The sequence below is a fragment of the Anser anser genome (assembly GCF_964211835.1).
Source record: "Anser anser genome assembly, chromosome: 7".
NCBI lineage: Eukaryota > Metazoa > Chordata > Aves > Anseriformes > Anatidae > Anser > Anser anser.
In genome coordinates this window covers 31,998,435-32,021,534 of record NC_139727.1, presented here as the reverse complement: position 1 = coordinate 32,021,534, position 23,100 = coordinate 31,998,435, and the positions used below count along the sequence as shown (strand labels likewise).

At 36.9% G+C, this 23,100-nt stretch overlaps 1 protein-coding gene across 4 annotated transcripts in view; it reads right to left on the bottom strand.

The window, feature by feature from the left end:
* VTI1A (vesicle transport through interaction with t-SNAREs 1A) overlaps positions 1–23,100 on the bottom strand; it is a 284,643-nt gene that overhangs the window by 77,975 nt on the left and 183,568 nt on the right. For 2 of the 4 annotated variants that reach the window (XM_083844102.1, XM_083844104.1), the window contains one exon: positions 22,648–22,720. In XM_083844102.1, coding sequence (XP_083700228.1) covers positions 22,655–22,720 — 66 coding nt within the window. In that variant the 3' untranslated portion in view covers positions 22,648–22,654. The remainder of the gene's footprint in view (positions 1–22,647; positions 22,721–23,100) is intronic. The other 2 variants (XM_083844100.1, XM_083844101.1) reach the window with 1 other exon arrangement.

Genomic DNA, 23,100 nt, shown 5'->3' with positions numbered 1-23,100 from the left:
TTAACCTTGGGAACAGGACTCTTAAAATCCTAGAGGCCAAATACCAATATCCCTATAGGATTATCATGCACATCTGCATTTCTGGAAAGATGATATTTTTAAGGGAAAAGCTTTCAATTAAACGTTCCTCCAGAAACCATTGTTTTGCCCAGCTCTTTCTTGTTCTCCTGCTAAGGGGCACACCACAGGGCAAACCTTTGCCATACTACACTTTCACCTGGTAGGTGCCCTAAAAATAAATATTTGCAATAAGTTTTATTTTTGTTTAAAACTCATTTAGATTTCTAGAGCTAAGGTAGAGCTTCCCGAGAGAGTTTGTGTTATAGCAACAGGATTGGAGGAACTCCCTTGTATTCCCATCTGAGTCTTGATCTTACCTTGTCATTTGCAGGCAGAAAGTTGCTAGCAACCCACTCATACTGTGAATGAAGCTGCAAATGCCAGAATTTGATCAGTCCTTTAGATTTTTGCAGTGCTTTCAGCCAAAGTACTTAAGGCTTCGGGAGCAGACACTACACATTCAGATGTAAGAGTATTTCCATTTTAACCTCCTGTTCATAGCTCATTACTCAAAGTTTCTTGAATGTCGCATCTCATTTTGGGTTTTGGCTAGGGGATCTTCCATTTATTTTTGTTTGCTTGTTTGGGGGCATTTTTATATTTGAACAAAAGCAGATCAGTTTTTTGGAAAAGTAAAATGTTAAACATGCGTATTTCCCTTTGGGTAAGCATGCCATTATTTATCTTTCCTTTTTTTTTTTTTTTTTTTTGGTTGACTTTGGAAGTTGAAATGGGCAAGGGGTTAACAGCTAAAATCCAGAATGAAAACTGAGAATTCTTACCAAGAATGAGGGGCTGGGATTGTCTTGGAGAGAAAATATTCTGGTTTCAACAAGACACATGAGCCCAAGAAAACTGAGTACTGACCACATGCAGTAGATTTTTTCGTTTGTGTTTTTGCTGAACTAAGAAAGGATGCACCCAAGGGAGAGATTAACAAACTGAGGCTACTCAGTTCACAATGTTTGTTGTCCAAGTCACAAAGCAACAAAGAAAATATGCCAGTAAATCAAAATATTCTAAAAAATTATTGATTTAAACTTATTTAACTTTTTATTATTTTAACTCATGCTTTCTGAGCATGAATTAAAATAATTCTGAGCCTAGAATTAGGTAAGTTGTGAGTCTGAAAGACAAGGAATATTGAAAATACAGCCTCAGATGTGTATATCATTTATCAAACACCAAGCTTCCACAGCATTTCCTTTTTTTTTTAATTTTAATTATTAACTATAAAGAGCATAAACTTAAACTTAGAAAAGGAAATACACTAAAATTCAACATGTTTAGTTTTCTTATCCTACCAGACTCATATAAACTTTAATAGGTCTTAACCTAGTGTTCAAATTTTTTTCCCCCCCTAGATCAAGATTACTGTCTGTGGTTTTGCGATGTCAGTAATTAGCACAATAAATCATTGTTCTGCTCCAGTGAGATGCTATGCCAGTACATATTAGTGAGTCCTGCATCCGATATAGAAAACAACAACAAAACCAAAACCAACTGAAGGGTGGGACTTTCAAAAGCATTCAGCATTGGCCTAATTTTACACCCAATGAAGTCAGAGAAAATTTAAAGTAAAAATAAAATAAAAACAAAAAAAACAAAACCAGAACATTATAACATATTATAATGTGGTAGTAGTAGTCTAAACAGTCTAGCAATCAAGGCTCAAATGTTGGTATGCTCTTATAAAAGCCAGTTGGCATGAAATATCAAGAGGAAGATAAGCACAGTAGTGATCACCAAAGGCAGACAGCACAACATCTCTAGGAGTCACGTCCCTAGCAGCACTGAGAACAGTATTGTTTTTGCCCTCTCAGTGTGAGGACTCTCTGGAGAGATTACACAATAGCTGAAATGTTCTTGTGACATGAAGCTGGGACCTGGAATGAGCATTTGCCCCTTCTGATTTCATGCACTGAAGATGGCTAGTGCACCTTTTTCAGTATGAAAAAAACAACAACATAAACAACAACAAACAACAGACTCCCTTCCCATCCTAATGTGTGAGTAAAACGCAAGGAAAGCTCACATGGACAGCCAACTGCGTTACATGTGTGACTATGCAGTCCCATGAGGTAATGACAACACCTCCACCAGAATCCCAATATATTCAAGATATTCTAGAAAAAATCTGCAAAAACTAGGTACAAAGACTCTATTACACTTAAAAGAACTATGTGATTATAAATAGTCATGTAATGAGTCAGAAAAGAAATCCAAAGACAATCTCATTCTTCAGCTTTTAGTTAGCTGCAAAGCACGCAGGCCTTTTTACTTGAGATGCAGCTAGGAAAAAGCCATTAGAAAAGAATTGCAAAGAAATGTCTTGCATGCAAAAGATGGAGTCTAGTATAATTTGTATTTCCAAGTATTGGGAGCAAATTAAATGCAGATCTGTAAACTCCAGATCATTACAATGCTATAAAGTCCAAGGCACTCAAATCACCTTCAGATGTTGCTGCTGTTAAAATTAACAATAACAAGAGCACAGTTGCTAATGTTAGGATACCAAACTCAGAAGTCGGGTCTATGAAGAAGGTTTGCCACTACAACAGTGTAACTGCATTGGCATTAGCTTTTACTGGAGTTGCAACTCACCAGCAGAAAAGAAGTGCTTTTGTTGTTATAGCTTATACCCTCCCCAAGCAAAATAGAACATACTGGCCAAGGGTTTTTCTTTCTTTTTTTTTTTCTTTTTTCCTGGTACAACCATGTCTATACTAGGGCTTTTGCCAATAGACACACGCAGCCAAAAATCACACCTCCAACTGACATTACTATACTGGCAAGCATTTCTAGTACTGGCCCTAAAACAGTTATTTGTTCAATCATTGCTTTCCACAATCACCCCTCACCCTAAAAATACTCTATTTCTTCACAGGTAGAAAGCTGAAAAAAAAAAATAAAATCTGTTAGCTTAGGTCTTGTTCAGCTGTTTCTTATATCAGTCTAGGATTTTTCATTTTACTTCACAAAAGTTGAATCCACCCCCTTACAAAAAGAGAATAAAACATTCCTAAGGGTGGGGGGACTCTTTACCTGACAGGAGAACAAACAAACAAAAGTTAAGGTCAGCTCTTGCTCATCTTGCAGCAGGGGCAGAGAAAGAACAGAATTCTCTCAGTACTAATGACTGCTTTTGCCATTCTCTACATACCAAAGTGAATACAGTCCATCAGCTTTAAAATGCTATTTCTGGTCCAACTGCTGCATCTGACTTCCCAGCTAAAGCAGATTCTTCCTTAAAAAAACAGTTGAACAATTTTCACTCTCAAAGTTCTCACAAAAGTTAGTACTTCCAAGGGGATACAATTAGTCCTAAAACAGCTGGTAAGGGGACAGAGAAAGGAAAGTTTTTACACAAAACCTCTTGCTGCCCTCCATGAGAAGAGGATTTTCATGTGACTTGTTCTGATATTATGAAAAACAACTATATGTTTTGAAGCACATTTGTTTTCAATAGTTGCAATATTTTTTTTTTGTGAAAAAAATTATCAAAATGATGGCTTTAAACACTGCATGGGAAAATGGAGTCCAAAGTGTTTCATTTTACTTCTAAAGCAGCAGTACAATATTTTCTTAATATCCTCCACCTCTCCAAGCCATTTCCTGTGGTTTGTCCTAAAATTTACCCTCGTCAGCCTAAACAGTAGTGTCAACTATGCATGAAGAATCAGCTTGCTTTTGGACTGAAAACAACTGCATCCTTTTAAAATGTCATGCCTGCAGCATCACTGCGGAAGCCAAAACCTATGTGGATCTAGAGGCAAAACCTGCTTCTCCTTTTTCAGGTTGGTCTTTTTCCCAAGCTAAGGGTCAAATGAGTCAGTTTGGGAAACACCATATTATTTCTGCCTGTGCTGCTTCTGTTCTGCACACGTTTAAATATTAAGTAGAGACTGAAAGATATACAGTGGGTTTGGCTTGATATTAAATTAAACAAAAATTTCCCTTGGAAACCGCCTAGCAAAGCCTGCAGAAATTAGTTGTAACTGCACCTGGATGTGGGATACTGTACGTTTTAGGGAAACTTCCACGTCATACACTGGTTTAATGCACTACTGGCACATATAACCTGCAAAACTCAGATGCGGATACAGATTCCAAGATTTAAGAAATATCCACATTTAGGGTTTTGGGTTGAGCTCCTCCCTAGTAAAAACTTCTTCACTTTTGAGCACTTAATGATACTTTACAACTACAGAGCTCTGCTACAACTCTTTACAGGTTGGAAAAATCTGGACCTTTCATTGTGTGAGTAACTCCTAAGATTACCAAAAGAAAAAAGCCCATCTGACGCAAGGAGAGTGACATCCGGACGTGTCCAATTCAGCTTCACGCTGCCAAAAGCTTTTTCCTGCCTGGACTGAAATGTAAAGACACCTGGGATCAAACGCAAATGATCTCTTTCGATTTCATCCACGGTGACGTAAGGTAAGGACTGCGTGCAGCTTGCGCTTGACAGCACCCAGAGGAGCTGGTGCACACAGTGTGCAGGTACTCAGGGCTGCTCAGGTCCCTCTACACTGTTTCTTCAGCTCTGGGTTTCTCTCAAGTACTTGCTGCCAGCTGCATTGAACGGCATACAGAAGAACAATATGCAATAAACAGACATCATTAGAGAAGTGTTATTTTTCTTATTACGGAAAAGTTGAGAACTTTCACAATATCTTGAAACAGTGCTCAGAAATTACCTCTTCAGCTTGGCATCCATTCCGTCTTCAGGAACAAAACAACCCCAGCAATTACAGGAAAAAGTCAAACTGACATAACTAAACCAAGAAAGCCTTTTATCTATTCACCTCACAAGGTTTTTTTTTTTCTTTCTTTTTTTTTTTCTTTTTTTAAACTACTTCTTAAAGGCTTGGAAAAAAGCATTAGGTGCTCTTTGCACACAGAGCATTTATGACCTTGTTCAACTTCTTCAATATATTTCTTACTAATGCTTGCTGTATTAATGGACTCAACCCAAGAAGTAGTAGTATTGAGCTTTTTAATTGCTTTACACAATTAAATGTTAATGCTTCAATCATTAACAATAACGCTGAACACCATGCTTTGGAGCACAATGTAAGCAATGTATTAAAAACAAATGCTTCACCAGGTTCCTACCTTTTACTTTTTATAAGTAGCTCAGAATAAGAAGCCTAAAAATAAATAGCATTTATTGTCACTGGAGAAAGTGCTACAGTAAAGAGCAGCAAACGACTGGTAGCCACAATTATAACCTCCACCCTTATAGCCTTCACAGAGCCTTTGCTTTTGCTCTTGCTGTCTGTGTAAGCAGAGCAGAGCTGTCTGCTTCAGGGTGAGAGTTTTCTTGGAAATGTTTACTATAATGAGAGAATTTTCTGTTCTTTTTCTTTTAATCACAACACTGTCCAGTTCTGAGACCTGAATTGATGTAAAAAAAAAAATCCAGATGACATTTCAAGGAATTTAATAATCAGATTCCTCATTGCACTGCCTGGAGTGTGTTTCACATTATATTAAAATTATTGGCACCCAGTCATGTTATGGCAAAACTCGCTGACACCATACTTGGTTACAGCCGTTGCCACAACAGTAGTTATTTGGCAAGTGATGTGAAAGAGGACAAAGTGCTATTGTGAACTTACATGAAGCTTATATGCATTATGGCTCTAGTTCATAAAGAGGAGTGAAGAAAAGAAAGGCCTTATATTTTCAGGGCAACCGCAGTGCAATTCTAAGTGAAGGTGTTTGTCAAAAGAAGTCAAAACTATCTCAGATTGACAGGCTATGCTAACCACAGAAGGGCATGGAGAGAAAGAGCTAGTCTCCAGCAAGAAACACATCTCAAACTTTGGGAAGGCAAGATGGGCTAAGCCAAAAAAAAAAGAAGGTTTAGGAGCTCTTGCAGATGCAAACTGGCCCTTTTCCCCCTAAAGTAGCAGCAGATATCAATGGCAACCTTGTCAAAAGTACCAAGAGCAGATCACACTCTGAAAAAGGGCAAGCTGTGTTCCCAAGGGACTGCCTGTTGCAGGCTCGCTGCTTTTGAAAATCAAGTCTTCTTGAGTCACAGGCCTTTATGCCTGTTTTCTTTGTGAGTCCATCCACATTACAGAGGGAAGGGTTTTACCTTTGACTAAAATGCTTCCTTTTTTTTTTTTTTTTGTCTCCAGAAAGAAGCTGAGGAGCCTGCCTTACCACACAGATGGTTTCCTATTAAAATAATCAACAACAATGTTGGAACTCTGTTCCTTGAAAGGAGGTTTGTCTCTGTGCCCAAGTGAGCCAACAGAGGAAAAATCAGCTGCTACACATTAAGGAAAAAATAACACATTTAAAACAACAACAACCAAAAAAACAAAACAAAATTAAAAAAAAAAGAAAGGAAAAAGAATCTTCATCCAGTATTTAATTGCAAAAACATGGTGGGAAGGAAAGACAACTCAAGAGAAGCTCCAGCCCTTTTTGCAGCTGAAACAGCCATTTTGCAATGCATGACACAAATGCTTCAACGTTGGTTGGTGCAGAGAAGTGTCCTCAGTCTTTTAAAACAATTTATTGACTCTGATGGTTGTTTTTCCACAACACTATGTTCCTCTGAACCCTTCCCATCTAACAAAGCTCTAACTACAACCTACCATTTGTTCTGATGTCCGCAGTTTTGAGATCTATAGCATGTATTAATCCAAAATGAAAAATTCAGATAAGAGAAAATGGCCAAACAGTTGACCTAGGTGAGTATTGCATTGATTGTTGTGTATGTGAAAAAGTCATCACAGAAAACTCATCCACCACAGAGTGTCCAAAATGAAGCAGGGATTTCCTCTTGTAAAAGCAAGATGTCCCATGTGTTCACTTTTGCTAAAGGCTGATTTGAATGGCAGCCACAGGAACATAAAATGTACAAACTGGTCTTATTATGTGACAAATAATTTATAGGGAAACAGAACTGGATTTTTTTTTTTCTTAATTAATACTAACACTAGTTATTAGCATGGCACACACAAGAAGTTTAACTGTAGCATTTATTTACTTCTAAAATGCAGGAAGAGCCTAGAAAACATTTTTAAAAGATTTTTCCCTCCTTCCTCTTCATTCCCCACTTATTATTTAAATATGTCCCTGCAGTGCTTTTCCATACACAACAGCATCACACTACACGTCCATGAAAACTGCAAAGTGAAACTGAATATAAACAGAAAGTGACTGATCTCATTTCACTGAGCAAGAGGGTTGAAGGCCAGAAAGGAAATAAATTGCTTTAGGGGTGGGATGTTAAGCAAATATTTACACAATTTTCCAGTTTTTATCAAACATAAAATATAATCTAATAATCATCTAAGGAATGTTTTGAGAACATTTTCCCCTAAGTATTACTCAACATTTAGACATGGATGATCAAAAAGTGGAGACCCACTCCCACTAAGCATACAGCAGTATTTATCTCAAGTTCTCCGTAGTAGGAAAGATTACAAGGATTAGGTTTCAAGCTTGTGCAATTGCCTTTAGACAAACACAACAATATGCAATAAACTACTATTCCCCAGATGCCGTTAGAAAAAACCATCTAATGACAATTAAGTTTGAAATAAACGAAGAGTCAAATAAGTAACAATGCAGGACAAAGTGGTCCCCTTGAAAGACACATTATGGTGAAAGCTATCAAATCAGGGGGTGACGGTTTTCCATGTGGGGAGGCATCCTCTGGGGCCACTTCTTGGTTTTGCCCCCCCCCAAGGAGTCTGCTCCTTTAAACAATGATTAGATACTCTCAGGGCTTGCGTCAAAGAAAGCAGGGTACAGTGGGTTCCAAACTAAAATCAGTCTCAGAACTTAATGGTTTAGAGAGCAGGCTTAACAGTCCTCCCAACCAATTTTTATTACCTAGGTCAGACACAACAATATGTTCCTACAAAAGTTGTATGTAATCGGGCCAGAGGAGCATGAGGACAAAACAACAACTCCACTATAAGCTAGTCTCTACATTTATCAAACAGAATTTTTCTCTGGTATGTTGTGCACCTGCTCCTCCTTTCAAGCTCAGAGAACGAGCATTTGGGCACAAGCTTGTCCACTAATTTCAATGGACATTGAATTGTAACCTTCCAAAATTCACTGCCTGAAACACAGCATGGCAGAAGTTCTGCAGCACTGACTTTTCTTTGGATGCATTCAATGTTCCCTACACTACCTACATCTTTACAGAGTGAATCTCTGAGACAATGCTCCTACGTCCTTGGGAACAGGCTGCTAAGCATCTGGAACACTGTTAATATGCTTTATGTAGTTTATTATAAAACAAATCTATAATATGCTTAACATCATATATATGCATCATACTATTTTAAATACTCCATCTTACTCCAAAGAGAACACTGGGAATCTACCAAGAAACCATCGTACTTGTGAACAATTCCCGCTTGAAGCATTACAAATGGCTTATCTCATTTGATCACTTAGATTCCTCAAAGAGGAATCATCTGAAGGAACTGGCATGTGGGAGTTTAATTCTCTCACTGCTTGCTGGTAGAGCTTTAATATATCATCAATAATTCAAAGACAGCTGTTAAAATATGACCAACCAAGTACCCCAGCCCAAGAGGTGTTCTGTAATGAATACTCTTCATGAAGAGGGTGCTCTACAGCATCATTACCAGCTATCTCATTCAAATCCATTTTGCCTTATCCTTCAACATGTGACTGCTACACAACTCTCTTCAAATTTTACAGCTAAAAGCAGCACCATGTCATTGCATGTTTGCATAAAATGCAGTTCAAATTCAGATTTTATTGTCTACTTAATTAGAAGCTGAACAACAAAATACTGTAATTTCAAAGAATCATAACTATATCTTTGGTCATAAAGTTACTATACATGAGAGAATTTGTGTCCTAGATTATCTTCATGGATTTCCCCATTCAAGTTCTGTAATAAATTATGTTTCCCCAGAGGCAAGAGGTGACAGTGGGAAAGCAAAGCAATCTAGGAGATAATTTTAGCCAGGGGAAGTAAACGTCTATCTACCTTTACCTCTTAGTCTGTACATCTCTCTTCCATACCTTCTCTGAACAAGATAATACCATCACTGTGAAAGCAAGTCATAAAATGTTGCATTTGTTGGGATATATTTCTCTGAGGAACCCTAAAGTACTTAACAAACATTTCTATTGTTTGTTTGCTAGTTGACAGCAGTCAACAATAATATATCTCAGACCACAGTAACTACAAGAACATCATTTCTGACAAGAGCAATAAGTAAGTCTTCTTTCATAAGAAAGAAGCAGTTGCCTAGACTAGTACATCAAATTTAATACCACTGCTCCTCTATATACACTTAATCAGTATGTTTCCAGAATGCATTAATTGCATTTGCTGAATCCACTAAAATATTCTTTTCTGTCTGCAAAACAACAAAAACATAGCCTAAGGAAAGATGAATAATGTCACCTGTAGACCTCAAAATTATATTATCTGAAGAAGACAACAAAGAATGGATACCTCTTGTTTTGCGTATCTACATTCAGTGGCTAAGGAGATCAGGTACGCGCTTGGTAATGGACTGTTATGGGAAATAAAATACCCCCCACTCCTCTACTCTAAATTCTTCCCATGCTTCTCTTTCACCCCTTTCAAATCCATTTAAGCCATGACTCCAAATCAGGACAGGCACTGCTACCAGTCAGCCCATCATTCACAAACTCTCATCATGTTGTCATGTGAGGACCATGTACAGATTAATTAAGGGCAGTTGCCCTTGGAATGCTTTGCTGAGATATGGAACATTATCCTCATTTTAGAGGTGCACTGAAACAGATGGGTCCGCAGATACCCAAGACAAAATCACGATTCAAACATCAGTAGTCAAGTTTCTGACTGTTTTTCCTGGATTGTGATGGGGAAAAAAACCTCAACACCTTTACAATATTTGAAATGTGTTAGTGACACTGTATCTCAAAATCAGAAGGCAATACATAATGAAACATATGGAAACATCCCAACGTTTAATATTCAACTTAGATGAAATACAGATATGAAAAGCCTATAAAAGACATTTATAGATGAGTCTTATTATGTTTTATTTTAAATATTTTAACCATGAAATTATAGTATATTTTAGAAGCATATATAAAGGCCCCTAATATGAGATCTTTTATCTTCTCCTCCTTCATACACTTGAAAATACTTTATCTCTAAAATTGGTGGCAACATAAAAAAAGCCCTAGTAAACAAATATTCTTCTTTCCTCCCACCCCAAGATTAAAATAAAATAAAAATAAAAATATAGTTAGCTTGCTTTTGAAACCGATGTAAAGACCCAGAAAGCTATGTCCTCATGTTTGTAATACTAATTGGAAACTAAACCTACATGTTATTAGTACACAGACTTCATTACTACACATATATTCAGTGTCTCTGAGTATAGCTGCCTTATGTAGGAACAGAAACCAAAATCTCAATCTTGTATGTATTAATATTTTGCTTCTAGCTTTTTATATAAGTGCATACAACACGAAATGACTAAGATTTTATCCACACAGACATGCTGCTGCTTTGAAAGATGATCTCAATCTGAGCTAAAGACCTGGAACACACAGAGCTCTGCTTCTATCAGCAGACCCATCACCGTTGAGCAGTTGTGTGTTGGTAAGCACAAGACAACTCCTCTTTCCTCTCGACCTGCAATCTCCCTTTTAGCCATACCACTTCCACAAGTCCTTTCCCCCCACTGTCTACTGGTGATACCAGTCAGGCCTTCATCCAGTGACAAACCTGGCTGTATTTCCTTATAAAACACAATGAGAACAAAAATATTCAGATTCAGTTTCACTCTAGCAGAATCATGCTGCAAAAAGTTTCCTGGAACCAGATGCGTACTCTGACAAAGCAAGCCTATGATCTCCATGGTACCAAAAGTAGCTAAGCTTGTGCAAATGATGCATTCTAATTTAATACAATGGCAGTTCAAGAGTCTGACCTGTGAACAGAACTCTGACGTAGGAAATCCCCCTTTCTGTACAGACTTTATTGGAGGATACAACTGACAGACCATGATTTTTCAGTGCTGCTATATATATATATATATATTTTTTTTTTCTCTTTTTCTGACTGGAACAAATTGTTTCTCCAAGACGGATACAGGGGTATGGAAGTCTGGCCTTCATGCAAATGGGTTAGATTCTTAGCTGCTGTAAATAAATATAGCTCCGTAGGTGTTGGTGGAGACATGCCAACAGATGCCACCTAATGGAAGCGTGAGCCACAGGTAAGGCCTCGAGTGCAAGCGCAGACAATGGAGAGACAGCCCCCCTGGGGCAGTTAGGGAGCACGTCAGCCAGGTTCAAAAGTAGCCCACAGGTTAAAGTGTGAACTGAGTCCTCCAATTTGTGCCTTTGGCATCTGGAACACAAACTCTGAAGTGAAACAGTAAAATTAACATTACTGTTTTAATTTTAATACAGGATTACGTTAAAAAAAGTTCTAACAAACAAGAAGATTTTACTTATCAGTGAAGTAAAAGTGAAGTTTACTTATCGGCGAAATTTAATGTACTTTGGTGGCTATTTTTTTTGGCATTCACCAAGGATACTTTAGGAAAACTGAAATCTTAAGCAGATTCCTTTGTTTCTAGCTCACACTAGCAAACACATTCACCTCTGTCCCTTGAATAAGACTAGGTTTTGCTCTTGCTGTTTGTTTTCTTCTGCTTAAGCACTGCTGAAAATAAAATGAAATTAAATCGACTGTGAAAGCAGGCAACTTCTTGTCTCCAAAGTTTTGAAATCACTGAACATTCTCATATTTAATAATTCCGACTCACTCCTCCAAATTGTTTCCAGTAAAATAAGATGGTCTTTATATTCCAAAGATGCCTTCCCAAAAGTCTGCAGTACTGGATTTTCTGATACAGAGTGATTATGAAACCCCTTTTTGTTCTCATAACTTCACGATGTATATCTATAACTCTTTCTTGTTTGTGAAGATAAGACCCACTTTGTCTCTCTAAATGCCATTTCAAAGGAAGATTCACAGTTGTTTGACTTTTGATCTGTGTGGCAACTAGCTCGACCACCTGCGCTGGGTTTGAGCAGTTACTGAGCTTGCTTTGTACCATCTTACGAACACAGCAAGCCTTTTAAACCAGAAAGAGCTGATGTGTGAATACACCAATTTACAATGTAAATACAGGGTCCAACAATATGGGCATCTTTAATGACCAAATGTGTAAAGTGCATATATTGTTTACTGATTATATCATTAAATAAAACAGATGGCTCATATTCTCCATCCACCTACAGTGGATTAAAACACAATGGTGTAATAGTCTGGTAAACTGGTAACGTGAAACATTGCTTTGTACTGGCGTAGTAGTATAAATAGCTGTTCACAAATGAGGTACAAAGCCCCACTGCCACCAAGAGTAATTAGCTTTAAGGCCGTACTGAAAGAATGTTACCTTCACAACCTACACGTGTGTGCCATTCACACAGAAAACTGCATTTGAAAAAACACAGCAGTGACAGAAAGCGGCAAGGAAGTTTCTCTGCATGGATAAAGTAGACCATATGCTTCCCACCTATGCAAGACCGGGCACACTTAGAACCACATTTCTCAAACAACTCCTTATTTACATGCATTATATGCAACCACAAAAATCATGTCTTAGAAACATAAAGGTTTGTTTGTTCCCCCCCCCCCCCCCTTTTTTTTTTCCTATCAGGGGAAGGCAGGCAGTTGGTGCAAAAATAATATTTGAAGCAATTTTTATTCAAGAAGAAAAATTATCTGTTACTGTTGTAATCTTAAACTATCAGCAGATCTTCTGAACGGGACAAGGTGAAGACTTTGCTCTAACTTGCAAATGTTACACAAACCTTCTGGGTTACCACTTAGTTAATATAGCAAAGTCCAAGCTAAACAAAAGTTCCTGGGTAATAAATGCTACATAGTGAGATCCTGCAAGCTAAGCCATGTTAACACTCATGGAAAAACGTTACTATTTGCAGAAGGCATTCAGGTCAGTGAAAAACTCTTCTGTTATGTTTTTAAACTGGAAAGTACTAATACCTCTTGCATACGCAATTGTGTACAGCCATGGTTCTTAAGAACATGCAGTTGGGCAACATTTGAAGTAAACTAGCAAAAAAATCCAAACACGCTTATGTACAAAACACTATAGTAGAGGAATCAAACCCTCCCTTACAGAAATCCTTTGTCCCATGTCATTTTGAACACATATCTTTCAAGAGACCACCTCATGAAATTTCCAGCAGCAGATAGACTAAATTAATAAAATAATTCTAATAAATTATAGCTATTAGATTTATTTAAACTATTTAGATTGCTTGAATAATTTTTCAAGCCTTTGAAGAAAACAATTAATAAACTGATCTTAAAAGGTGAATTATAATACCGAATATAAAACAGAAGGAGTATTAGTAACTAAAAATGTATAGGTTTGTCTGGAGGAAGCAGGAAGAGTCTCTCTTTTGTTTATATTATTCTAGATATGTCTGAAACAATTTCAGTGATTTTTAATGAATTGTCTTAGAACTACACAAACTTTGTAGAGAACATAAATCTCACTGTTTATGATATTTTTTTTTCTCTGTCCTTTTCATTTCACTCAATTTCTGTACTGGCCTTCCTTTGCCTTTTTCAAATCTTCCATATTAGTTAAATATGGTATAGTTTTAATATTAGTTAAAATATAAGAGCCAGCAAAAATTAGCAAATTTTCATCCTTCCTACCAGCAAGCAGAGTTAACAATCTCTCATTGTAAGAGCACACTTTCCAATTCATAACTTTGTTATTCTTTAGGCAGATGCTCAGCAGGTTATTGATGTGTGAACATTTCTTCTGAAGAGTTTTAAGGGTCCAATACAACATAATTACATGCCACACAAGGACGTAAATTCTCCCTCAGTTTTGGTCTCGTCCACCAGCAGTGCTAATTTATCTGCAACAAACTCTAAGTAATCCTCTTATTCCTTTGGTGTTGATTTCTCACAGTCATCATTTATGGCCTCCTTTGTAAAACTACAACAACAACAACAAACAACCCCCACCCCAATAAACTGCTCAAACAAACAACAACAAAAAAAAACCTCATTTAGTAATGAGGCTACAGGCGACCAAACTGTTCACATGTGTGACTGGTAAATTCAGGTTCTGAATTTTGCAGTACAATTATAGTACAAAAATTGTACTCAGCAAATCCTGAGTTTTCCTTTGTTGCAGTTTTCAGTCATTTAATCTCTCATGTCTCCTGAAGATAGCCAAAACTAGATAGTATGAGTACTATGAGTATAAAATGGATTGAGAATGATCTAATCTAAAAGATTAGCTAATAAGGACAAGATTCTGATCTCACTTTTTCATCACAATTTCAAACTGACATCAAACTGATTAGTTTGATGACTTCATTGTTTTCTGAAAGACTAATTCCTTGGTGTGTGACAAGAATCATACTGGAAAGATGGACTATTTTTTCTTTTAATAAAAGACAACAATTTCAGTCAAGTGCAGGAAGAAAAGTGTCAAGTGCTTCTGGAAATCATACGCAGAATGCAGAAAAGAGCTTCTTTACCTGATAAAGACTAACAAAGGTTCTTGCAGAGAACTGCCAGAAGGCTAGGTAGGCAAAACAATTCCCATTCCCATCATTTGTCTCCAAATACCAGATCAGTCTGAAACACTGGCGTGTGTATGGGCAAGAGGGGAGAAATAAGTTAAACAAAACCTCTGACGTTTGTTTGACAACATTACTGCCTTTTTCTTAAAACGTTTAGAAGTGCCACATAATGTTAAACCTCTGTATTTTGTCAATCTTGTTTAAGTTTCAAATGTTACTTTTATTCAGTTTAGCACACACTCTAGTTTTCATCCAGATACACAACATCATGAGAATGATTTAATTTTGGAGTCTGTATTTGCAAAGCTCACTGATACCTATGCACGAAGCTACTGTTTGGAGAAGCTAGGCTTCTAGGATTTACTTTTTAGAATACCTTCCAATTCCATTTTTGCATTCCTGAAACACATCAGGAGGCTTGACTTGATGAGAACTTGAAACTATAATTTAATTTTGTACACTATTATTTACATTCTTTAATTCTTGAAAAGCTCAGCAGAAAAGTCTTTCCATAGCAGAAGTCATGGGCCTTGACATGCAAGGCCATGCAAGAGTGCAGAAATCTCAAATACACCAGTATGTGAAAGCTCTCTGCCTGCCTACCCAAGAAGATAGATTTGGGCCAAACATCAGGGAAACCTTGGAATAGTTTGACTGAGGAGGTGAGGAATGTTCATCAGTGGAGAACAGGCCAGACGAATATCTGTCAGGGTTGAAACAGGGATAGTCAGTTCTGTCTTAACAAAAAGGGATGAACTTTTCAGAGATCACTTCCAAGATGATTCTATTTCTTTTTCTTTTTTTTTGGCAAATTTGGGGTTAAAGTGAAATGACCCATGTAGCAAAATATCATGAAGACCTGTGATCAGAAAACAGTACAGTTCGAAATTTATGGCTTAAACACTCAGTAAATGGAATGTGTAAAATCTGGCGTATATTGTTTTGTAACAGCTGTAGTGTGAGTCATCTTAAGAACAACGTGATCCTTAATTTACTATTGGCTTTAAGAAGTTTGACTTTATTGATTTCTGAAGAGTTGTCTCCAATTATTTCAGCAATTACCAGTGTCAGTTTTTGCTAACAGGTTCCCTGCTTCACATAAACGATCTGATCACATTCAAAATATTTTCACCACTTTCACTATTCCTGAATATCATGTCAGAGATAACTCATCCATCTGGAAACTGCTTGTAACTACTGCAAGAAAGCACTGCACTGATTATGCTGATATGAGACATGTCTTCTCATGAAAGCATGTCATGGGACATCTATTGTGGTTCAGACATGTCAATGCTGACTATGAAATGCTTTTTGTTTCACTCATGACACAAAGTACTGCAAACCTTTTTAGGCTCTAGCTGCTTAATGATAGTCAGCGTATCTCAATACAAAGAACAATCACAAAGGGTTACATGATATTTAACCTATTATGATGCTTTACATTCTTGGTATATGCAGTCTAGGACTAGCTGCGTTAATTATCCACTGGGACTCTGCTTTCCTGCAGAAACACAACTGTGCTGAAGATAATGTTCTTTCCAGCTGTTCAGCTGGACAGAAGGGGGGGGAGCAAATGAGATAGTAATTCCAGATGATAGAAAAGAGGGAATGGGGAGGGTAGAACAAAGGCCATTGTACATCTAAAAAAGAAATGAAAAAAGGGAATTGGAAATATTGTCTGAAGAATGCTGAGAGCCTCGCTCATAATGGACTTAGTGTAGGCAGCTTGACACATGGATAAAATTTCCCAACAATCTGAAAAATAAAACAAGGCTAAAATATAAATGCTTCTATCTCATTCAATGAAGGACATATCCTTCTAAGACTTTGCCTAGGTATACGGAGATTAAAGCACAGACTTTATTTTATCCTATTCACTGAAGTTATTAAAATGTGAAGATCAATCATTATGCTCCTTTTCTTTTTCAAGGTCTAAAGTAAACTTAACTCTGTAACACTTAGGTTGTTGGAGCTGAAGGTTTGCAAAGGATAAAGTGGCATTAAACTAATTGTAGCTACATGTTTGCAGTGTTGAGGTTGGTCCTGTTCTACAGACATTCAGTACCTTCAGTATAAGGCTTGGAATTCTCCAGGTACACTGCTTGCCGTAGCTATCATGGTTATGGAGCAGCTTAAAGGACTGCTGCATTTTCTAGGGTGCATGAACTGAAAGTATTTCTAACACTGAATGAAAATAGAGTTTGATTTTTCAAAAACATTTTGGAAACTACATATAGAATTCTATCCAAGAAAGATGATCAAGATAAAGAAAATGACTCTTGATTATTAAACACCAAACATGCGTCTTACTTATATATGAACATGTTCTATCTACACTGAGAACAAGGAACCCACAGTGTCCCATACTATTTTAAAATTCTTGCTATTCAGACCTAGAGGTACATTTCATGCATTTTGTTCAGACTACTAATAATGAAGAATGCTTACCCTCGGGAATTTTGCTGACACTACATTTACGTTTTCCAGATGTTTTGTCCATCACTTCAGCAAAGAAACAAGGTTTCTTTTTAAAGTAAGAGACAAAGCAAAAAATGACCAGGTACTAATTAATGCCAAGATTTACTGTGGAATAATAAGCTGTATGTTCCTTATCCAAAGACTACCTTATGATTAACAGTACCATAAAGCTTAACATTTTCCTTCTGAAAATATTTAACACTTCATAACTGATAAAAAATAGTTACATACTAAAGTACAAACGTATAATAATATAATAACTATATTAAATGGTTAAAAGTCAGGAAAGTAAAAAAAGAAAAAAAAGTCCTTTCACTGACAGTAAGCACCAACATACCCTATGTATATTTTATGGTTCCAATTTAACAACAGAAATATTATGGACAGTGTTGCTCTGTAATAGGCCTTGAGCAAGGGGCACTGTAAATGCAGTGTTGCCCCAAGAGATGACACAGAATTGTTCTGCTACTCACTCCCCCCTTATTCAGTGTCCCTTAAGCTAAGAGAATTGCTTCTCTGGTTTAAGTTAACCATATGCTTAAATATTTTCCTGAATCAAGGTCTAAATTACTGAAGTAAACAGCTGCAGCTGTAAATATTTAACATGGAGCAGACATGTTGCAAAAGGATTTACCATTCAATCATTTTTCAGTGTAGAAATACATCTTGAAGTAAAAATAGAAATACATTTATGTACCAAAGAGTTGCTGAAACAATTTCTACTCAAACTTCTTTTGGCTTGAGACCAAATATGCAAAGTTCCTGCTGGAAAGAGGAATTTCTCTATTAGCATGAAAACAAGGCAAATCCAACTGCATGTTAAACTTCGCTCCATATTCAACAGTCATGGCCCAGTATGACTGATATGACTGATATTGAGATAAGCTTTAGTTCAGAAGAAAATCTTTTTGTTATGGACTTCTGGGGATGGAAACAGAGATCAGTAGTGAAATAGGGAAAAAGAAAGTGATAACACTCGGTATTGGTTTCAGCTTGTCTTAACAAGGAGATGACTTTCTCTGCTGATATTCTTCTATGTATGGGAATGGGGGCTTCCTAGTCAAGAAAGAAGGCAGAACAGACCACAGTTAACTTTTCAAGTCTCCAGGAGTGTGAGAAAGCAAATAAAATCTCTTGTGCACCAACTGCTGAATGGCCATGCCACCAAGTCAATGGCTGGAGGCAGAGCATCCCACACTCTATTTAAAGAATTTCCTCTGAAGGTCAATTCTAAAACACTTATGTTTTGAACCACCCATGCTTAGGACCAGAGGCAGTGGACAAAAGCTGGATGATGGGAAATTTCCATTTGATTCCTGGAAAAATTGCTTATTTCAACTACTGCTTGACCTGACTGCCAAGAGAGGTTTTGGTGTCTCCAATCTTAGATGTGTTCAACACTTGACTAGACAAGTCTCTGAGCAGTCTGCTCTAGTTAGACTTGCTTTGAACAGGAGGTTGGACTAGATGACTTCTACAGGTCCTTTCCAAACTGTCGTATGGTTGTATGAAATGCTGAATGATAACTGTGGGGTCTGGACTTCCTTGGAGTTCAAAAGTACACGGAAGTTTGACTAGAAATAATGCAAGAAGCTAGAATACCTGTAAAGAAGTGTGAAGGAGCTTGACTACAATTAGTTTGGAGGGGGAGGCATTCCCTGTTTTTGGTTGTGGCTACATTGGTCATGCACCTGTTGGCAAGTCATCTCATTTATCACCTGAGAGTTAAACACTTACTGTTTCATTTTTATCAGCTGAAATTTTCTCTGTCGTATCTGAAATAATTTTTTAAAAGTCCCTTTTATAAGAGCAAAGGTATTCATGAGTTTCTCACAGAATCGTTGATAACTCAGAAGTTATCTTCTGAGATGATCTGAAATTTGAAGATCTGAAGAGAATTTGGGGCATAAAAAAATCCTATTGAGCCAGACAGAATCAAATATTGTTGTGGAGGGCAGTAGATATTTTTCTAAAATATTTTTCTGCCATTTTGAGGGAGCTACATAGAATTTATCTGCTAATGTGATAAAGATTCAAATCTACTGAAATTTATATCTGGTTACTTCTAGGTTTGTTTGTTTCCCACTGAAAGTGAGCTGAGTGTGTCTTGGAGACTGTCCAAATTCTTCTCTTAAAAGCTGTTTTAGGCTATTGACTTAGGATATGGACAAACAACTGAAGATCTTTCACAACATATTCTTTTCTGCTTCTTTCTAACACACCGTGCACTCCCTAATTCACATCAGGGTAGAGGCCAAAGGATAGATGTCTGAGATGGCAACATTGCAGAGGACCACAGAGGATGCCTTTCCTTATGTTAAAATCTATTACATACAAATTCTATAACTGAAACAACACTGAGCTTCTGTTATAGTCTCACTGCTTTAAAGAGTAGTCATAAAATGCCAGGATGTCCAGAGCTCTGGATACACATAAAAGAAAATGATTAATGTTTTGACATTATCAACATGCTGATATCCTAGTAACAAAGTGCCTGCTGTAAGTGTAACATTCTAGTTTAGAGGCATCTCAGTAGGTTTATTTACAGAAAAGAAAAAATAATATTACAAGTATTTCAAAGAAAGAATATTTTGAAAGATTTGTTACAAAAACCTCTTTACCCATACACATAAAATACTGGGAGATAACAAAGTCCATTACATAAACCTGGCTACTTTAAGTTGCTAAAGCAGGAAGCTGGGATAGGAAGATCTGTCCCTATTCTCTCACTGATTTCTTTATTGACCTATGGCAACTAGCAAAACCTATCCCCACTTTCACTCCCCATCTCCATAACTTTTTATGAACAAATGCAATGCCAGGAAATTTCAGTTGTACAAAGGGAGTATTTTAGCCCTCATTAAGAATGCCACTTATTTAAATAACTAATCACTTAATATGTTTGGCCATCTCAGAAGAGATGCTCCTTAACTTTTCCCAGAGAGTAAAAATAGGAGCAGTTTGGCATTAATTGAATGCACAGAGTGTTAGTCTGGCACACAACTTCAAGCATACCATAAAACACATATTGTGGGAGCAACAGCTAGGTTGAGCAGTGTTCAGCTTAACATTACCTTTTCTGTATGATAATGATGTGAAGAATAGTCCTCAAGCATTTTTCTTCATTGGTTCCAATAATTAAGTGAAACATTGTATGGTACTTACTGAAGTATGCAGAATTAGGACACAACTGCCAATCTGTATTAATTATTTTTTTTACACTTGTATTTATCTAATTTGTGCTGATTTCGTGGGTTTCATACTTTATGATTATCCTTGTGACTAAACAACACTGGGATGATGCTGAGTCTGGGATAATGCTAGACTTCTAGTCAAATAGTCACAGAGCAAATTAATTTTACCATGGGTCTATTAAGTGTTTTTACAAAACATCCTGAGAATCTTCTACTGCAAGTTACATATATGCTGAGGCATTTCTTTTGACAAATTCACCTGAACTGAGCCTGAATCCTGACCTGCCTTTCATCCAGATGGGTGACCCAACTCAGTATTTTCGTTAAATAAAAAGGAAATCCAGTGCTTTCTTGACACACAGAAACACACCATCTTGGTGTTCCAACTGCATAATCCTTTTGTCTGAAAACATGAACCCAAGTATATTTCAGAGAGATCACATTTTTCATTTGGCTTATGGAACACTTATAAACTAGGACTCCTAACTGTGATTCCCAAACACAAAACAAAGTCAAAGGTTACAGCATATGTTTTTGTTCCAGCTTCTCCAAATTACTTGCAAATGTATTCAAACACAATATGAGGAGATACTTTTTTTATTGAAAATAACAGACTACAGGGTGTTGCAAAAAAGGCTGAGGTATCTCAAGCATAAACATGGAAAGAATACATTGGTTCAGAAACCCATAAATCCTTATTTGAATCTGCCAACCTGAAAGCCAAGTAAAGCCCGAAAAAACTATTTTTCCTAAATGCTATGTCTGATTAAGCCATACTATTAAATGACAGCTGAACTTTAACATTAATATGATATTATTTAAATAACTGCATGATTTTTTTCTTACACTAAAATGATGAATGATTTTTGGACAGCTCAATTGACATAAAGCAAGAAACCCCTTTAATGAGATTTGACAAAATGGAGACATATGCAGAACATTCGTTACAGCTCATGTCGCAGGGTCCTTCCTGGGGAGACTTGGGTTTGGTTGTATCTTTTATTTCTTTCTTTCCCCTTTTTTTTTGTTTTGTGTGTGTGTTTTATTTAGATTGTCTACAGGCACTGAACCATCCCTTTCAATTGCCACTTTCTTTCTCCATCGATTTTAAATTTAGCTCATGTCATTTACATATTACTCTTAATCAGAGAATTTTATATGTTACAGTTTGGAGTTGGAATTGTAAGAAATCTGTGGAATGAAGGCATCAGGTTCAGTCATTTTAACCTTTGTCAACTGAGCATAAAAGGTACTAACAAAGCCATTTTTCTGAGGAGACATGAAAAGATAAGCTTGTGCTATAGAACAAGTTATATTCTCATTTTGCTGTTTTTCAAGGCAAGTGATAAATCAAAAATTCTCCTAAAACTTAGTTTTTTTTTTTTTTTTAAAAGCTAGTTGTGTTAAGTAAACATGCCATGTAAAAGCCCATGGGAAGGGCAATTTCATACTGCACTCTTCTGAGGATGCTATATGCTCCTTTGAAAAATGTGTTTTCATAGCACCCAACATCACCTATTAGAGTGATGCTTTTATTTTTCAGGAAGCTGAATAAGAGTACAGAAACATGGATATGACATAGAAGCTTGTGTTGCTTCACCGGGTAAAGAACACATATCCAGAGATGCCACGAACTCAAAAAATTTGTCTGGGAAGCTACTGATATAATTTAAAGTGGCTAATAATCAGTGGATACCTCCCTCACTTCAATCCCACATAGATTTTTAGGATGTTGCAAATTTTCCCTTTCTGTATCATCTTACTTTAATCCCAGGGACAACTTGCACAACATTAAAAACATGGAAGAAACATGCTAAAATCAGAACATTTTACAATGTGTCTGCTCAATCTATTCAGACAGAACTGATCATTTGCTCTCTGTTAGCAAATTTATGCTGCCCCAAAAGATTTACAAACTTTCTCACATAAAATCTAATAGGTAAAAACCCCTGAAAACATTGAAATCCTGAAAATGTCTGAGAATAAGGAATGCAGGAAACCATCATCAAAAAGCTTAATTTTAGAACAGACCAGAAAAGCCCCAAATACAAAGAAACAAAGATGATAAATGAGTGAACAAGGGGTAATCCCTCAGGCTACAGAAAATTCTTTCCATAGCTGTGATAAAGCCTTCTATCTAACCCTGCCTGCTTCATTATCAGAATTCATTTGAAGAAATTCTACATAGCAACCTGTGTAAAAAAGTCAGGTAAGTCAGCAAAATGCAGAGGCTGAACTAGAACTAAAAGTAAAGGCACAGAGGGAAAGAGGGGAAAAAAAGAACGAGTGGAAGTGTCCCTACCTTGGCCTTACCTTCGCAACATCCCTGTCAAAATCCTGGAGCTCTTCCCCAGGTTTGCATCTGTTTCTCTAAGCTGGGGAGAAAAGAGTCCCATTAAAATCAAATGTCACATGTACTCAATTCTGTACAAAGAATAGCTATTTCTATTGTTGTTTGATTCAATCAACTTCAGTTTCAGTCTGCAACAAACTCACACGTGAGAAAGCCACCGAAGCTCTGAAATTTGAAAATGTTTTGTCTGGTCTTCACTTCCACAAAGATGAAACCAGTGGAAGATATGACACTGAGGCAACAAAGATGAATCAGGATAAAGAGCAAAAGCTTTACAAACAACAGGTTGAAGGTAGATGCTCTATAGATCGGTATCTGTAATTCCCATTGATGTGTGTATGTGTATTGGTTATGTATATGAGTGAATGCATCAAGGGACGAAGGGACAGCCATGTGCTGTGT